General features: G+C 39.6%; 1 protein-coding gene and 1 long non-coding RNA gene across 2 annotated transcripts in view; both read left to right on the top strand.

The window, feature by feature from the left end:
* LOC129201586 (uncharacterized) overlaps window positions 1-14,573 on the top strand; it is a 71,878-nt gene extending 57,305 nt beyond the window's left edge. The window contains exons 7-11 of the long non-coding RNA XR_008575443.1: window positions 1,191-1,271; window positions 4,129-4,241; window positions 8,845-8,990; window positions 9,657-9,712; window positions 11,482-14,573. This is a non-coding gene — a long non-coding RNA (uncharacterized LOC129201586). The remainder of the gene's footprint in view (window positions 1-1,190; window positions 1,272-4,128; window positions 4,242-8,844; window positions 8,991-9,656; window positions 9,713-11,481) is intronic.
* Window positions 14,574-16,571: 1,998 nt separating this feature from the next.
* GUCA1C (guanylate cyclase activator 1C) overlaps window positions 16,572-18,723 on the top strand; it is a 38,081-nt gene continuing 35,929 nt past the window's right edge. Inside the window, exon 1 of the mRNA XM_054813094.1 lies at window positions 16,572-16,939. Coding sequence (XP_054669069.1) covers window positions 16,736-16,939 — 204 coding nt within the window. The 5' untranslated portion in view covers window positions 16,572-16,735. The remainder of the gene's footprint in view (window positions 16,940-18,723) is intronic.

Genomic DNA, 18,723 nt, shown 5'->3' with positions numbered 1-18,723 from the left:
CTCAAAGTATACTCTAAGATAAAGCTTGGTATAATAAACTTAATATCCAAGAGCAAGTGTGAAATTACTCACTCACTTTTCAGTAGGCAATAAAACAGGGCAGTTGAAGCAGTTACATGCTATATATAAGAGACAGGAAATTGTGGGCTAGTACGAACCTATACCTCTGGTCAAACAGGGGATTCAGTTTCTGTCTCCGATAGCCTGCATCCAGCTGAGTGCTTTCGCTGCAAAACCAGTCCTGCTTCTGCTTCTTCCTTTTGGACTTTGCACGTCGAAGGGCAGAGTGAGTGAAGAGGCTGACCTGCCGCTGCCTTGGGCGCCCGGGTGGGAGGTTTGAGCTCTTTCGCTCAGCTTTTCACAGCAGCTGTTAACGGGGTTCTTCCACCAGCGTTAGCTCGACCACTTCACGGTCTGTGTATCTGCTCATGACGTTATCTAGTAACTGTCGGGATACAGACATATTTAAGGTAATTAAGTCAGTCAAAGACCTTACAAAAAGCTTAACCTTTTTTACCAACTCTAGCAAAATGCTTTGTGTGTGCACACATATTGTGGCCAGCAACTGAACACCCACCAGCCACTCGCTTACTCCATCCCACAGGAGATGGGGGAGAGAATGGGAAGAGCAAAAGTGAGAAAACTTGTGGCTTGAGATAAAGGCAGTTTCATAATCTGTTTCATAATAATGATGAGCTGGTCTCTGAAAATGTATTGCATTGAAGTGGGAAAGAACTAGCAAGGAAATATTTATAGCTCAGCTCTGCCATTTTGAACCCATTAACATCGGTGGACTTACTTCTGATGAAAATAAAAGCAAAGGTAAAGTAGGATGCAATTGCACCTGATGAACCAATAGCATCTGACTTTTGTTGGCTATATCCATGCTTTTATCAAAAGTTAGGTAGATTAACACAGAGAGAACTTGAATTTATTGTAAGTAACATTTTATAAACTTTGCTTCGAGATGAGGCTGAAGACTTACTTTGGCATGAGGAAAGTTAAAAATAGGCTTTATTGATGACATGGGAAAAAATTGCTGCTCTGAGCTTTAACTTACGTTTGTGAGATTTTATTGCTTTTGAGTGGTTTTAACAAAACCCTTTATATTACAAGACTAAAACCTTTTTTTGCTAGTACGTCATGTGGAACAGCAACTAACCAATCTGAATGCCATCTGCCTGTTACAGATTATTTACCTGAAAGAAAAGCCATCCTGAAGAGCCTTTTGTTCTGCATGCACTCAATACAGAGCAATATGATTCTTCCGTGTAAGCTCTTTTCGAGAAATTATTGCTAATATTTTTTAAATAATAAGCATGTACCTCCTTACTAAAAGTAGACATGTTTAAAAATTCTTTAAAGATACCATTTTCAAATAATTCAGCTGATATTCTTGGCCAAGTCTGTAGACTTATTTGAGAGCAGTGAAAATGTTACAGTGTACAAACATGTATTTGATGGGGAAGAAAAGGGAAGTAGCTTGCTGCTTCTAAACCAGACAGGCGAGAAGAGTAGCCATGCTATTTGGAATAGCTGCAGGTAATGATACAAAACATAATGCAATGCATAACATAGACCATTCCATATAAAAGAGTGTGTTAAAATCTGGGGCTAATGATCCCCTCAGGTTTCAGTGATGAGATCTTCCCTGGAGAATTATGTCTGATGTTTTGTATTTATGCTTTATTTTTGGTGACTGCATAACCATTAAATTTGTTCCATTGGTCTTATGTACTGAACCAACTGCTAAAAATCTCCTGATTTCCAAAAATGTTTCAGACTGGAGACTTTTTTCAGTACACAGGTACACTGGTAAATTGCAACCATCTTCAGTATGATATTTAATTTACAAAATATAAATATTAGAGTATTAGTATTATCTGAGGATTACATGACCAGGGGTATCCTCTGAGACAGTTTCTCACCTCCTTATCCCAGAGTCAAGTACATCATATCACTCTGTTCATAAACAGATTAAGATCCACCTTTTAGTGCAGCAGATGATCAGCAGCCTTTCCTTTTACCAAAAGTAAAAGAAACTGTTCTCTTTGCCAGCAACCTTTTCCTAGATTTGAGTGCGATCTTAATTGAGTCTTATGTATGAAATTTTGCCTTCCATACCCGTTGAAATGATTCTTTTACTCTTTTAAAGATTTAAATCATAATTCCAGTCAATTTTGAGAAACTAATAATAATTTTCCATGCAACATTTTTCTGTAAATAAATGCATCCTGATGTATATTATATCTATAGAATTCTTGTTTATTCTTGTTCTTCTTCATTTCCTGGTATTTTATTCGATAAATATAGGATTAATGGAATAAATGTGACATTCTTGATGAAAACACAGCCTCAATTATTTTCAGAAAGAAGACATTAAAAGTAGTGATTAAACACGTATTCCCTAAACTGCCAAAAACCACAACGAGTTCTTCTAAGACCCTGCTGTTCACCCAGTATTTTAAGGGCAAGCACTTGTCCAAGGTTTCAGATCCCTTAATCATACTAGCTTAGCTTCAGTTGCACATTTTCAGCATGCAGTAAGACCAGTATAATTAGTGCTTTATGGAGCTATGAGAATATATATGTACCACTGTAGCTGCTTTACTCCAGTGTGCCAAAACCTACATGTAGTCTTGCAAGGTTTTGAGGAACATCTGCTCTCATAAATTTGCTATAGTAAGACTCCCTAGGCTGGGGTTGTTGGATGTCTGACCCTAGTCTTGTCAGGATGGTTAAATGCAACGTAGCATTCAGCCAACTGCCTTGGATGTTTTTGGATGAATGAGTTAAAAGACGTGTAGAGTGTTGCCACACAGAGGTAAGATAAATGGAAAAGGCACTTCGGTTACACTAATGCAGGTATGAAAATAATGCTATATCAGAATAAGGTGGCATCTGGACAAATATTTTTTCTGCAGTACCTCAGTCATTTATCTTTATGTGGTATCTTGGACTGCTGCTGTGTGCAGTATCAATTTCTGCACTCTACAGTATGTATCAAAACTGGGAATTGTTGCTTTGAATTTTCTCTTGTGCTTCTCTTAAAACTCAATGAAAGGAAACCCACTGAATAAAGCTTTATTTTTAGCAGATTTCTCAAAGTAACTTATTTTTTGTAGAGAGGGCAACAGTCAGAATATTGGCTTGTCAGTACTAAAATACTAGATATTTTAGTGTCAAATATCCAACATTATAAAAAAATCCAAAATACATAACACTAGCTGTTTCTTAAAAGATTTAATCTGTTTCCCATCTTCCTTATTTCTTTGCAAAAGTACCTATTCACCTCTTACTTGTTCGATTTTATGTGTTTAAGCTAATTAAGTTCTAAGGTTTCACTCCATCAACCACTTCTTATTTGCTCTTTAGTAAAATTTACAACTCTAATTCACTTGTCTTCCTAGGACAAAAGTACCTCTCTCCTGCTGGAGGAAAGAATAGGTTGAAGGATGCCTTCTGTTCATCCCTGTCTGATATCATTGAATTCCAGCTGGCAAAACAGTTGATTTAATCAATATTTTTCTGGCTTACACTGTGCGTATCGCACGCTACCTTACATACCCAGGCTGTCAAGGAGACCGTGCATTTCCAAGCAACATATACTCTTGTTCCCAAAGCAAAAGCAGATGTTTAATACCTGAGCTGCTTTCCCTCCACTTCTTCCAAACTATTCCAGCCCTTTCTCCTCCTGAGAGGCATTAGTACTGCCATAATTTGGAAGAGGTCAGACCTACCTGACCCTACTTACAAGTCTTTCTGTCAGCCCTTTGCTTTCACTTTGCTCTTACAACTCTAAATGCACTTTTTCTGCTCCCTGGCTGAAGGGGCTGGGGCAGCCATCCCTTACTCCCCGCTTTCAGGACCAAGTGCACTTTAGGATTGTGCTGCAGGGTTGGAGAAAACTGGAGTTCCCCAGTTCAGAGCCCTGGGGCCAGTGCCCTCGGCCCATTGGAGGTTTCACTTGCCTCCACAACCTTGACTCAAAAATAAGGGTGGTGTGCTCTCCCTGATTTCAAGTTTTAATTTGACACTTACCGTGGCAGCTTTAATGGGTTAACTGTTAAGAAAGCAATAGGAAGGGTACCTCTGACTTTAAGTTTATCCTGTTCTCTGCTTACTTAGTGTGGTGAAGAAGTCTGCACCATTAGATGGGAGGCTGATGCAGTGACAGCACTCATGGGGTCTTCCCTGTGTGTGTGGAGGAGAACCCTGGAACTGCCAACCTCTCATTTAAGGTAAGCTTTTATATGGCGAATACCTGAGCAATGCCGGTGTGCTCATCTTGTGTGCAGGCAGGTTTGAATCCAATTTCAGTCTTTGCTTCAGAGTCTTATGCAGAAATATAAACCAAGTTTGAGCACTGTACAAAATACTCAGAACATAATAAACATCTGATCAAGTTTTCACCAGCCTAGGACATGTGTCCTGCAGTTTTACTCCAAGCAGAAATTTTCAGATGCACATAGATCACCTAGAGTGTGCTCTTGTAACACTATGCTTGTGTGAGAGTTACAGTTTTGAGGACTTAGCTCCTCTGTGCTGTTTCTTCATGTTGAGGAAATGCTATTCAGGTCCAAGAGCAGTGATTTTAATAAGGAAGGGAACCGAGAGATTCCTCCGTTTGCCGGCTGAATTCCCATTTTACAGCCTTATATAACTCTAATCCTGGTTTCAGCACTTCAGCAGGATGAAAGTGGCAGGTATTTGGCTCTTTTCCTGTCACATCACCATAGTGTAATGGTGGATTTACCAAGGTGAAATGAGGATTTTCATCTCTTACTACCTCTTATGTCTCTCTCTGAAGCCACTAATAGCCATGCTCCCTGCGGGTGTTCAGGACTGGTTTTCAGAGAGTGAAAGACTGTTCCTTCTTCAGACAGTGAATTGAATTAAAAGTGAAGCTGCAAGTACTTTGTCCTTGGATGAGGGAGGAAATCTTTGGTTTAGTGCTGAACTTGGTGGTCAGGAAATTGCATACATTGAATACATAAGTTTTTGGCAGATACTGTGTTTCTACCAGATTTGGAGGAGGAACAGAGGCTTGAGACTATGACTTTGAAACACTGTGCTTAGAATTCAAACTCGATGCATTGCGGCAGCAGTGCTATCTAAACTCTCTCTGCAACTCTCACTTTTAATTGCATTTTTAATTTGGCTCATCATGCACTATGTGATTCACGTGGGGAGTAAAATACCGAACTGATTCACTTACAGATTTGGCTTCTGAAACTGTCTGCTCTGTAGTAAAAAGCAGTGTTATGTCAGGTTCTGAAGACAGGAGCAAAAAGAGTTTTAGATATTTTCAGACCATTTATCTCCTGAAACAAAAAGAAGTCATGTACTAAGCAAATGAGAGAATTAGGGACATATTCCATACTCCTGTTATATTGATCATAAAACCGAGAAGGTCTAAGTCAGGTATAAGAGCACCTGATCCCATAGTAGGCTTCTGCTCTCCAGGAGTCTTTTACATTGAACAACCACTGTATAAAGCATAGCTCAGTAGATTCTTCTTAAACTAAAGAAAAAAAATTAGGCAGGAACTAAGATTAAATAGACAAAACTTAACCAGGCTTCTTATTTAAGGATTATCAACTTGTGAAGTGAAAAAGTAGAGATATGAAGAAGCTTTAAAGATATTTGTTAGCAAAATGATGACATTTTCTGTTTCAGTGAATATAGTTGCTGTGGCTTGCTACATCATTAAGACTGTTAATAAAACTGCTCTAAATCATTTTCTGAGAGGAGAAAAACAATTCCTAAATTAGAAGAAATGTTGAAGTCACTCAAAAACCTTTTAATGCCTTTGACAGAGGAAAAACTGTTGTGTTTTGTTTTGTTATTCTTTGATTCAGTAAATGTGGTTTGTAAAAGAGCATGAGCACGCTGCAGTTGAACTGTCAGATTTTAGTTCATGCATTAAACAGTCTCTTCAAATGTGTGTTATAAGCATGATATAGCAGCCTTAACACCACTATGTGCCTGAAACTGAGCAGATATCCAATAAAATTGCCAGAAGTACCAGTGATTCCCTGAGGTGACTTTTCTGCCAGTAGGGAGAAATGCATTAAACCCAGCCTTTCAACACTGTTTTGTGGGAAAGCACAACTGCCTTAAGGCCAGAAATACAGGCTTTACAGTCAGACTTTTTGCAGGTAAAATTAAGCTTGTGAGAAGCCGTCTTCCTTTACTCTCTAAGTGCAGTAGCATAATAATTGCATGTGTAAGGCAGGGCCTCACACAAGCTTGCAGTACAGTTTCCATTTGTGTTAAGCCTCTGTCTGTGATTTGGGTTACACTTCATTTATTGAAATGGCAGCCACGATTGATTTGCATCCATCTTAAGGCATTCAATAATTCAAGCAGGGTTATTGGGCAATGCAGACTAGGCAACACGAATAGTCTGTCTGAACAAGATCCTCCATCCCATTTCTCTGTTGCTACGCTTACCGACCTCACAACCACTGTGCATGCAGTGGCATGAGTAAATACACGAGTCACATGAGTTCAGTGGAAGCTGTCGCATCCCTGCAGCAGAAGGCAGCTCTTCTGCACCCCTGCCAAGGACAGAGCGAGCAGAGTCGGGGGGGAACCTCATCCCTGAGACGCCAAGTGACTAAGGTGTCAGATCGGCACACGCTATTTCTGACCCCAGCATGGTTTCATTGCTGCGCTGAGACAAATCTCTTTCTGTGCTGCAGCTTCTTATCTGAAATACAAGGAAGTGTTTTGTAAAGCATAGACTTTTCCCATCATTGATGTAAAATTAAAATAAAAAAAGCTTTCTGTTCTTCTGCTGGCACCGTGTGGAAGACACATTGATGGCATCGGATAGCACAGACACATAGTGAAGACACATTGGATAGCACAAATAGTCTGCCCGCAGTCCAGTTCTTTAATTTTAAACACAGCAAATTAGACAATATGGCTGCCAGATGGTTTAGTATCATCTTATACAGCTGGTTGAAAAAACAGAATTAATTTTCATACAATTGAGAAGTTTTCTGCTACTTAAAAGTGTACTAAATTGGAAACTGCCCACTAAGTAAATTTTCTGCTAGTTCTTCTAATGGAATGGCATGCACTGAAGTCTTGTAAGCACACTTTTGGTGTGTGATCTTACTCTTGCTCCCTAAAAGCTCTGACCAAGCTAGAAGAAGAGCTAAAGCCTTGCGGTGTTTAAAAGCATAGTATCATTTGTTGCACACACTTTGTTTCCCTCCTGTGTGCCGGGGGAGAGCTTCACTACAAGCCATGGTCCTTAGTAAAGACGCCCTGCCTGAGTGACCAGGACGTGACTTTCTTGGCCTTGGTGCTTTAGAAATCTTCATCGCTGATGTGTATTTGCTTTTATTGTCATTGAACTTCTTAGAGGTCTGATGTAGTTTTTTTGCCAGACATAAGCTACCAAGAGAATAGCTTGCCTCTACGCCCATAGGGGATCTTACATCTATGTTTACAGTATGGGAACCTGCAGCTGCCTGATTGTATTCACTCAGAGTATCTCCCACTGTGAAAGGTCCACACCGGTGTAATTACAAAAAATTGATGCTTTCTAAATAGGGGGAATATCCTGCTCTCTTAAGTACTTCTGACATACAGATGCAGACAGAGTTCCTATTTTGTTGGCAAGGGCAGCGACACCGACACACATAGATATGTGAAGACATTACAGAACTGGTATCGCGGTGTGCACCAACACAGCTTTTCCGATGAGTTTTGTAAGGGCAGTGATGGGCCTCTCCTGTTTTTCAGTGCAGGCAGTGTCTGCTTTTGTCCCTATCCTCAGCTGCACTGAAATTTTGGCTGAAGCAATGTACTGGGTGCGGGTGCCCAGGCGCTCCCTGTGAGGAGCGGTGGGGGCCACCCAGTGCCAGGCACAGCCGGTTCCAGCCGGCTCCAACCGCCCCGCCACAGGGCATGGCTGGGCCCCGCAGCCGAGCTGGTGGTGCCTTGGGGAAAGCCTGGATAAGAAAGGGTAAAACGCTGCCCGGCAGCCAGAGGTGAGGGGAAGAGTGTGATAAACAGCCCTGCAGTCACCAAAGTCAGAGAAGGAGGAGGGGAGAAGGTTCTCCAGGCACCCCAGCAGAGATTCCTCCACAGCCCCTGGAGGAGACCACGCTGGAGCAGGTATCCACACTGCCGCCCAGGGACAGGACCACACTGGAGCAGGTGGACGTGCCCTGAAGGAGCTGCGGCCCATGGAGAGTCCACACTGGAGCACGTTTACCCTGAAGGGCTGCAGCCTGTGGGAAGGAGCCACCCTGGAGAAAGGGGAAGGAGTGTGGAGGAAGGAGAGGCAGAGAGGAGCCGTTGTGGACTGACCATAGCCCCCGTTCCCCATCCCCTGCGCTGCTCTGAGGCAGGAGGTAGAGGAGTCAGGAAAGAGAGTGAAGTTGAGTGTGGAAAGAAGGGGGGCTGTGGGGAAGGTGGGTTTTTTTCTTTCTCTTTATTTCTCAGCATGGTACTCTATTTTATTTGGGAATAAATTAAATTAAATTAATTTTCTCCAAGTCAAGTCTGTTTTGCTCATGACAGTAATTGGTAAGTGATCTCCCTGTCTTTATCTCGATCCATGAGCTTTTTTATCTTATTTTCTCCCCCGTCCTGCTGAGGAGGTGGAATGAGAGAGCAGCTGGGTGGGCATCTGGCAGCTGGCCATAGTCAATCCACCATAATAAGTTACAACAGAAATTGGTACGCTTTAGGAGTTACTCGTGGTAAGTACAGCTACTCAGCTTGATCATTTTTACCAGTCCACATCACATGTGCTTATTTGCTGTGGTTTTTTTTTCTCTGTGGACAAATCGTTACCTACTTGTTTCTAAAACTTGGCAGATGTATGATGACCTCAGAAGGCAGGACTACAGCAACATTCAGAGAAGCTGCAGCTCACTCTTCGCCTGTTAATAAGCTGTTTTCCTCTGGCTTCTGCATATTGCTAATTCAATTTAGAAAGGGAATAGCCTCCAGACACCTCTAAGGTAAAAGACAAAGATCAGATATTTTCAGGTGAAGTTTGAATTTCTTCCCCATCAAGGACCCAAGAAACTTATAGATTTGTTTTCAGGGATCTTTTTATATTTTGTCCTATGCTGTCTTGCAGCATCAGGAAGGTTTACTACCTATGCATGTTTGCTGGGGGCTTGTGTTACTGGAAGATGCCAGCAGTTGGTTGTCCAAAGTGCACATTCACATTCTCTGAGGTTTGTTGCAGTAACAAACTTCAGTTTTTCAAACTTTTCCAATAATTGATCTACAGAATTAAACAGCCTGTTACAGTTCTTCTGGTGACCTTCATTTTAGATCGAAGGATATGAAACTTGTATTAGTATCAGAGTGCAGGTTTATCAGTTGTCCTGGCCTTTTTCTCCAGTACCGCAGACTTATTATTTTTAAATACTCCAATGTCACCTTTAAGGCACAGGAGGATAACTCAGCTGTGAAAATGTCATTATTCACCAGCTGACGGTTGTTAGTTTGCTCATCTAGGGCTTCCATATCCTCCTGAAGTTAATTGGTGTTCTCTCTTTTCTCTATTTGCTTTTGTTTTGTTGTTCCTTTACAAATTTCTCTTGACTCCTTTTATACATACACATAATACTCAACTCCTGAATATAAATACTAATTATTTTTTCCTTCTAAATAAGAACAACCAGAGATTCCCCCTGAACAATTAAAGAAGTCAGAATCATGCTACATCCAGGTAAAAAATATTATCTAAAATTCAATTCTATTCTAAGATCATGTGCCACTAGGTAGGTGTGATTATTCATTGTGGATGCTACTTTCCAAGGAAAAGAGCATTCTTTGGTTTATATTCTTGAATTTATTAACAGAAATATGTTTAATACTCCAGAGAGCCTTCCTAAATTATGTGAAGTAGACAAAAAGGTTAAGCCTAATTCAGAAAACCTGAGCTCGGCTTTAGCTTTCAGTTCTTGTTGCAAAATATTGTGGCAGTCAAGACTATCAAAAGATAGATTAATACAGAAAGAATTTAGTTCAATGTTTTTTGTGGAAATTTTTTTGGGTTGCGAATACATTAATTTCTTTGATAACAGGCTGGAAAATATGGTCTCAGACTTATTAGTGCAAAACCAGAGTGGTTACCTTTGAGTAAACGTTCAGATTTAGAGGAATTGCTCTGGGAGGTCTATCTTGTGTCTTAGACAAATCACATCAATGTGGTGATTTTCAAGAACTGTGACAGAAGCAACATGATTCTATTAAAGGTCAGCTTCCCAGGCTCATGCAAACAGCACTTGCTGTCGAGAATAGTTCGCATATTTCACCGTGGTGTGCTTTTCAAGGATGAGGCCTGGTTTAATAAGTAAATTAACTCAGGGTACTTAGAATATTTTCCCCCTTTTGTATCTGCTATGGAAAAGAATTTGGTAAAATCTTCGTGCTCGCTGTTGCATGCTGAACATGTGATTTTTAAAGAATGAGAATTTTTTTCCTGTCATCCCCTATCTTCCTGGGACTTTCTACCACTTCAGTGGATATTGTATTCTCTAAGAAAATGGAAGTTTGGAACAGATTAGAGACTTTCTTAATATGCCAGCTCATGAAATTGAAAGATCAATTGAGGTCTCTATTTCCACCTAAATATAATGGCTGAGAGGAACCTACTTGGTTTCACAAACAGAATATGTAACCTTCGCTTCTTAAGCTAGAGAGCACTTTTCATGAAATTAAACCTTCGAACAGCTTTGGAATGGCAATGACTTTTTTTTTTGCCTTTGTTTCTTTTCAAATTTTGATTGCAAGTCTGAATCCAATTTTTCAGAGTTTAGAGTTCAAGTGGTTTACTCTTAACAGTGAATGCTGATATGCTGACCTATTGCATGATGATGAAAATACTTTATAAATGCAAGAAAGAAATCTGTAATACATCAGCAAAATTGTCTGGAAACAGTGATCTTTACTTTCTAAAGTCTACCAGATTTCCTATGCCTTCATTTTAATTGCATGTACTGATTAAGCACATACATTCCTTTTCTAAAAGCAGACACTGTGCCTTCCTACTCATGGAGTGCAACTTCTTAGTGACCAGTAAATTCTCTAACATCTATTTTCATCAGTTTTTCAGACTGAAACACAGAGGAATACTCTTTGTCAATACTCAGTGAAAAAACACTTGAATAAATGCTGTGCCTACTTATATTTTTTTCATATCTTAAAATCTGTCAAGAATTACAGCAGTCAGGAACTCTCTCTGAGATTGCAAAGTTGTCTCACACTGCCATGGCAGCACAGCCAGTGCTGCATAGCATAGTGGTGATGAAATTCCTCTTGAGGAATATAAACTATAAAAGATCAAAAGATTTTTTCCACATCTTTCTTTTATATTAAATTCCATGCTGGTTTTATTTTTGCGTATTGCCTCTCGGGATGTAATACAAAATGCTGATAGTAAGATAAAAAGATACCCATTTCCTTTTTGTTTTCTTTGTCCTATCCTATTAACAGATACTGCTCGCAACTATTTGGGGTCCTTCTGGCAGAAAAACAGGAGGGAGAAAATACAACTTACAAGTTTTTTCAGTCTGACCTCAGTAATGTAAAAAACTGGCATTGTGGCTGGCAAAGGTTCAGATAAAACTTTTTGGATATGCTATAAAGTGAGTTACTGTAATCACCTGGGTCCATTCTGCATTAGTTGCTGTTGACCAGACATGAACTGTAGATGTACCTTACAGGCCATTGTTTGCATGTCCTCTGTTATGGGCTATTAACCATCATGGGTTATTAGCTAGTAATTCTCTACATGCAGATGAATATTTATAGTAGTTCTCGGTAGAAATATATTTTAAAAGGAGTGCAGGGTTGCCTTTATACAGGATATAAACAAAACAGTCTTTTGAGATTTGAAAGACTATTTCGTTCTGTTTAAAAAGCAAAACACAAAAAAAAAGAGAAAAATTCTGTCCCTCGCTTGCTGCATCTACAAAGCAGAGTATGCTAGCAAACTGCAGCGAAGCTGTGAGTTGCAAACACAGCTGTTCAAGGAAGACTTAGTAGCCTGAGGGGAAAGATGGCAGAATTACTGAAGTGCCTTCACAGGGTAAATTACATTACATTTAATTTCAAGTATTTCCAGTTATTGAACAAAAGAAGAAAAATGTGGCCTGTCCTGGGCTTCCAGAGTTAGTTGCATGTGCACCTATAAACATAGATGTCTGTCTGTGGATTATTTGTAGCCTGGGAGACATGCCCTGGTGTGCTGGAGCTGAATCTGCTCCCATTTCCCACTGTGTCCCTCTGTGCCCAGGTGCTCAGAGGGAACATGGTGCTCTGTCTACTGTGAATTCCTGTGCCCATTCATGTAGCACTAATCTTGCTGCTTAGATAATCCCAGACGCTACCCCAGCAAGGACAGACAGATTAGATGTAATTACTGCTGTCAAATCAAATTATGACTTATTTATTAAATGTAAGATTTCTTCAAGGCTAGTGGTGCTAAGCATGTTATGTATGTTCTTAGAAAGGTCCCTAATAAGGAAGCGCTAAGCCTGTGTGAAAAAACGATGGGAAGATGCAAATAGAAACTGTACAGAAAAAATAATTTACATCAATGCTTTCACGATAAATGTGCAAATTACAAATGAACTGGGTTTTCCTGCATTGTACCCAGACATCCATCTAAGACAGGACCTTCAAAATAGCATCATTTTTTCCAAAATGTTTGCTCGTCAGTCAGTCAGTCTGGCCACCAGCTGGATAAAGATAAGCCAATTAAACACTCTTTGGATCATGCCTGGTATACAAAAATAGCCATACCTCACTAGTCAGGTCAAAAGTACTTCTGGTCCACTTCCCTGTCTCTGGCAATAGCCAGGAGCATGTGCCTAGGGAAGGGGTACCCCTCAGTCACCCTCTCTGCTTCCAGCAGCCCGTCGCCACTCAATCAAATAACAAGTTCAATACACAGGTTTAACGGGCTTTTCCTCCATGAAATTGTCTAATTGCTTTTTGAACTCTTATTTACTTTTAAGCTCCATACCATTACCTTGTGGTAATCAGTTCCACAGCATAATTACATAAACGTTCTTTTTTCTTTTTAAAAAAGAAATCTGAGTGATCCTTTCTCAAATTATTTTGCAGGACTATTTCAAAGAATTTCCAAAAGGCTGTTTTGAGGTCAAAGGAAAATAAGACTTTTTGGTTCAGTGACCTGTGATTTTTATGGCCACTGTTAAGATCATTGCCTGTCACCGTAGCAAAGGGATCAGATAAAAATTTTAAATGGCACTGTCTTCCTTTGTCCTTAAAGTCCAAGCATCTTATTCCTGTTGATTGCAGAAACTGACGGTGCTAATATAAAACACTGAGAGAGGCTTAGTGAAAATTTTGCTATGGGGAAAAAGCTGGGGTCAGAGTTTAGTCCCTTGAAGCTTCTCCATAAAATAGCTGTCGATTTCTCTGTCCTGATATCGTTGTCCTCATTGTCTGTGATTTTTATGTCTCAAATGCTTCATTACATTTTTCCCCAATATTTCATAGCACCACACATAGAAAACTTGAAATTTCCTAGATTCAGTTTATCAGAGCCTTTATTTTATAACCCGTGTTAGTAGCCTTGAGTCACTTCCATTAGATAGGAAGGTCTAAGTGCAGGTGCCATCTGGTACGGTGCTGAGAGGCTCCAGGTGACCTGGCTTTTTTCCCCAGTCATGTTCAGAGGAAACTAAGCACGTGGTATATATTTGATACAGGTACTACTCAGGCATTAGGTTTCTGTGTACTACTGTTGATGCTGGATTTAAGTCTTTGGAATTAAATTCAGCTGCTTCTTTCCAGGCCTCACATTTCTTTTATGGCAGAATTTTTTTTTTTTCATCCTTTCTTGAAGTGTCTTACATTGTCAAAGTCCTGTTGGTGTCTCTGCTATGTGTTTCTTTTCCTCTTCTAGCTGCTTTCCCTGCCCTTTATATTACATTGTGTGCAGACATACAATGCCAGTTCTTCACTGCTTCTGCATTCTCCCTCATTCTGCCTCCGGACTTCGCTTGTAGGGTCATGTGAAGAAATATAATCCCCGACTAACCTGGATGTGCAAAATTGTGCTTTAAGTAGAGAAGTATCTTTTCGTCAGAGTGAAAGCAAGGATAGTATTAAGGAATGGGGCCTACAAGAACTCCTTTAAAAGCAATCTCTTCTCCTACTTGTACTTAACTCCACCTTCCATGTTTCCATTTTATTCTGGGCTATTGCACTGATGCTTCAAGTCTTCGGGGTGTTCTCTCAATTCTTTTTTTAATTATGACCTTTGCTGATAAACGTTGTGTTTGTTCATATGCTTATTTTGTCAAATGCTGCAGTGTAAAAATTTAAGTTTTTTTCAAATTCCTCAAATACTTGATTTAGAACAGCTTGATGATTATCTTGAAAGGTTACTTAAATGAAATGCGGATTTCCCTGGCATTTTAACTTTGTCTTCTTTAAGGACAATCACAACAGAGTTATATTCTTCCATGCCATATGAAAGAAATATGTGTGTTTTCAAGGACGGAGATGGCTCAGTCTTTGATGCTCACGTTTATGCTGTCACATTTTTTCAGAAGCACATTTGAAAATGAAAATGTACAAAAAAAATATTGTAGACTCCTGTATTTATGAAAAAATAAATTGTCTATGGCTTCTGAAAGTTGAAACCTTTCATTTTTTCCTTTGAACATTGTTGTTATTTTGGGGAAAAAAAAAAAAAAGAAGTCTGAGTAACACTTGAGTTTTAAAACACTTCCTTTTTTTGTTGAACAAGAAATTTGGTAGGTATACACTTGGAAAATTCTGTGTTGGCATTTCCAATTACTAGCTATTGAAAATTTAGATTTGATGAACAAAGATGTGAGAACAAACTTGATGAACAAAGATAAAAGACAAAGATTGTTACTTCAAGCTACTGTTGCTTGCTGTTCTTGGTTATTATAAACACAGCATTCTTTGTCTACTAGTGATGGTTTGAAATGGACTATTTCCAAATACCACTTCACATGTTTCAGATTTATTCTGCTTTTATTCAGTATTTTACATAGGTAATTCCTGCTGCTTCTCAGTATTGAAAGTCTTGATCCCGTAACTGCCAGCATGTTAGCGGACAGGTGTTGCTCTGGGGAGACTGTTGGAAGAGGTGCAAGGAAAGGCTAGAAGTTAGAAAAATCACCTTTTAATGATAGCTACAGCATATGTCGCTACTGAAGTCCTCCAGGCATTCAGGTGCGCCTTTTTCTCCTGCTCTTCCTCCTCAGCAGCATTGCCCTGACCAGCTGTAGACTCTGTTTTGTGCAATGTAGGTCTAAATATGTGCTGAAAGCCTGCTCCAGTCACAGCCCAGCTTCTTCCAGCACTGTCACCTTTTGCAGTGAAGGCTTGTACTTATTTCTGAGAAATATTTTGCAAATCTGACCTTACATGATTAGTGTGTCCCAGATCTTTATTTGCCTAAAGAATTAAACAGAGCTCAAAATAACTGGATGACCACAGGAGCCTGCATGCTGTGACACACAGCCTGCCCTAAACCTTCACCCAGACTGCGTTCTGCTCTGCAGACTGAAGTAGAATTGCTGCTCAGGTAGTGCTCACCTTTCCTCTTGTGAGACACCACCAGAGTGCCATTGGTGAGACAACACCTGTACGGTAGGCTAAAGTGTAACAATTATATTTTTACATTCCAACAGTTTAGTCTCTAACTACTGCATGCCATACTATATGCTGTAAGGATAAATACTGTGAAACTGTAAACTGCTATGTACCACTATACAAAACGCGTTATGATATTACACTACAAGTTTCCACAATTTATATTGGCAAAAGAAGGTCCTGCACACCCTCTACTGCTGGCCACCCTTTTCCATCCCCGCTTAATCTGTTCTCTTGTACAACGCAGTGTTTTGTGAGACCGGGCAATGCAAAATTTAAATAATGTTGTCTAACTATATTTATTAGTATTCAATTTCGTTACAAGCTTTTGCCTGGATCTGTTCTTACAGTCGTTCCCAAGTGCAAGCACAAACACTCCTGCTGGCCTAAGGGAAAGGAGAGCATGGGACTGACTGAGCAGTGGCAGTGGGGGAACAGATTTTAGGATAACATTGGCTTACACAAGACTCAGGTGCTTGTAGAACTGCTGTCTAAAGACAATGGCAAGTTTTTTTGTGCTTAGTGTGTAGCTGCTTTCAGCTTTTTCAGGTTATCCAAGTCAAATCATGTTGCGGTTTTGGCCTATAAGGTAGGATTTGGACCACAGTATATACAGAAGTAATAAAAATGAAAAGTCAGTTGCTACAAGGCAGCTGCACAAAAGGTATCCAAGTATTAAAATGAGGCTGAAGGTTTAGTTAAAACTTTGTGAATTATTAAAACAAAGGTTTAGAAACTAGTCTCAAAGTCCCTGCATGTTTCTTAGTCAATATTCATCCAGTTTACATAGCTTTAGCACCACAGATGCCAACGCAAGATGAGAACCAGCGTAATCGGTCCTCGTGCCCTGCTGAGGCTCTGCAAACTGACTGTGCACAAAGACTGTAATCAGCTGATAAAACCATGGTGCACTAAGACTGGGCACCAGTAATCTTGCTAGGGTGCTATATTTACTCAGTCTATATTGGCAGTAATCTGTAAGAGGTTTAAAGCGGCTCTCAGAGGAAGACTTGGTTTGAATCATCACTGTTGGCAAGCGAGAATGAACATTTGGATGAATAAATACTGAAAAAGATTACCTGGTATGTTTGATGCTATGGGTGCTGCTGGATCAGCGGATGACATTAATGCTATGGAAATTCACCATTGGTACACAAAATTTATGAAGGAGTGTCCATCTGGACAACTTTGTCTGCATGAATTTAAACATGTCCTGGATCTACATGGACTTACTCCAGAAGCTAACAGCTATGTTGAACAAGTATTTCACACGTTTGACATGAATAAGGTAAGAATTCATTTGTAACTTCCTGGCTTTCTTACGGCTGTATCATTTGATGCATTCAGCGACATGTCTCAGAGCGCTGGCAATGCTGACTATTCAGAGGTAATGGAAGTGATTCAGAGGTGATTCAATAGAACACCCTGGGCAAATAAATGTGAGTGGCAGGCAAACAGTTTGAATGCTCTGTTCCCAGTATGTTGTGCCATTTTGAAAATTGCATACAGTCATTCTAATACATGTTGAATAGCTTCTCATCTTTGAAACCCGGATTTTTATTATTACTTTCACTGTGTGTTAATAATTGGAAGTTTTATTTATATAACTCTGCTTGAAAAATCTATTTCACAGCAGCAAGTGTTTGGCTGGATCCATAGGTATTAATGCTTTAAGAACATGCAACATAGGCACAATATGATTCCTTCTGCTGCCAAATAAAATATTGTTGGATTCATTCCAAGCATCTTCTATGGCTTAGTTTGGTATCAATCAATCCCCCTTTTCCAAAGACACATCTATCTGATTTTGATTCATTATCCCAAATTTACTGCTTAACATCCTGGGTCATCCCAAAGGTGTCCAGGAGCTGTTAGTTGCATTGCTGTCTCGCGTTCTTCCAACTCAGTGTTCATACGGGCTCCTTCTAGGCATGAGACCCATCCAGAAGACTCTGCCTTGTTATTTTCCCCTTAAGCCAAAATAACGCTTTTTATCAAATGCTACAAAAGAAGTGGAGAGTCATCTGTAATTCTTACAAAAGTGTTTATCCTCAACCGAAATAAGGTTTAGGCTGAATTGTCAATACTACACAATCAAAGTCTGCGTCTAGCTAATAGAACAGATGGGCCCATCATGGTATAAAAACTTTTAAAAGCAAAAAAAAAAAGCATTAGTGTTCTCTACCCACGCCATCGATCTCAATGAATTCAGAGGTGTAATGAAACATTATTAGATTTCATGAATGTCTTTAGTGGCAGGTTAAAACTGGTCTAAATTGTAGCCAGAACTACTCCAGACAGTTTCAATTTCCAGAAATGGCCTTTCTATTCTTTATTATGAAATTAATTATATTTGTTTCAGAAAATGTTGGGAGTATAAGGTACCTTGTGTGTTTTTACATCCAACCTCTAATTTCTTGTATGGTGCCCAGTCGACTAAGGATTCCCAGAGTCAGTACCTTTGTTAAACCATTTTCTTGTTATGCCTATTTCCACCCCCACCCCCAATTCAGCTTCCTTTTTTGGTATTCTGCAATTCTTTCTTACATAATCTTCAAGTACTGTTCCTATAAAATTAGGCTCATTACATACTTTTTTTCTCCCCTCCCGCCCCCCTGCCAATTACCAGATGGTTAAATGTACTGGAATTTGACTAAGTAGCATCACCTAACTCAATAAATGTGCTTATTACAGATGATGAACAAACTTTTAGTCTGTAAACGTGGAATCTAACTGGCAGAAATTGTCAACTTACTGTGTTCTTTTCAATTAATAAATCGATGCATTATGTTCCCCAGTAAAGCTTTAATCAATGCTAACTTTCTTGGGTAACACGCATGGACGGTGTCTGAGCTCATCTAAGAGCTTTTTCATTTTAGCTTTAATCTGTGCTGCAAAAAGCCCTTGACATTTCAGTGTTCTTGAAAAATATTTGGAAATATTTCCAAAATTAATTTGAGACAAATACTTTCAAAGCAACTAGAGACTTGAGGATGTTTCAGAAAATCAAGCCTGCGGCTGGTTTTAGTTACTCCTCAGAAAACTGGAATGTGAAATAAATACTTCCTGAAA

This window comes from Grus americana, chromosome 1, assembly GCF_028858705.1.
Source record: "Grus americana isolate bGruAme1 chromosome 1, bGruAme1.mat, whole genome shotgun sequence".
Classification (NCBI taxonomy): Eukaryota; Metazoa; Chordata; class Aves; order Gruiformes; family Gruidae; genus Grus; species Grus americana.
The sequence above is the reverse complement of the archived record's forward strand: the minus strand, read 5'-3'. Positions and strand labels throughout refer to the sequence as shown.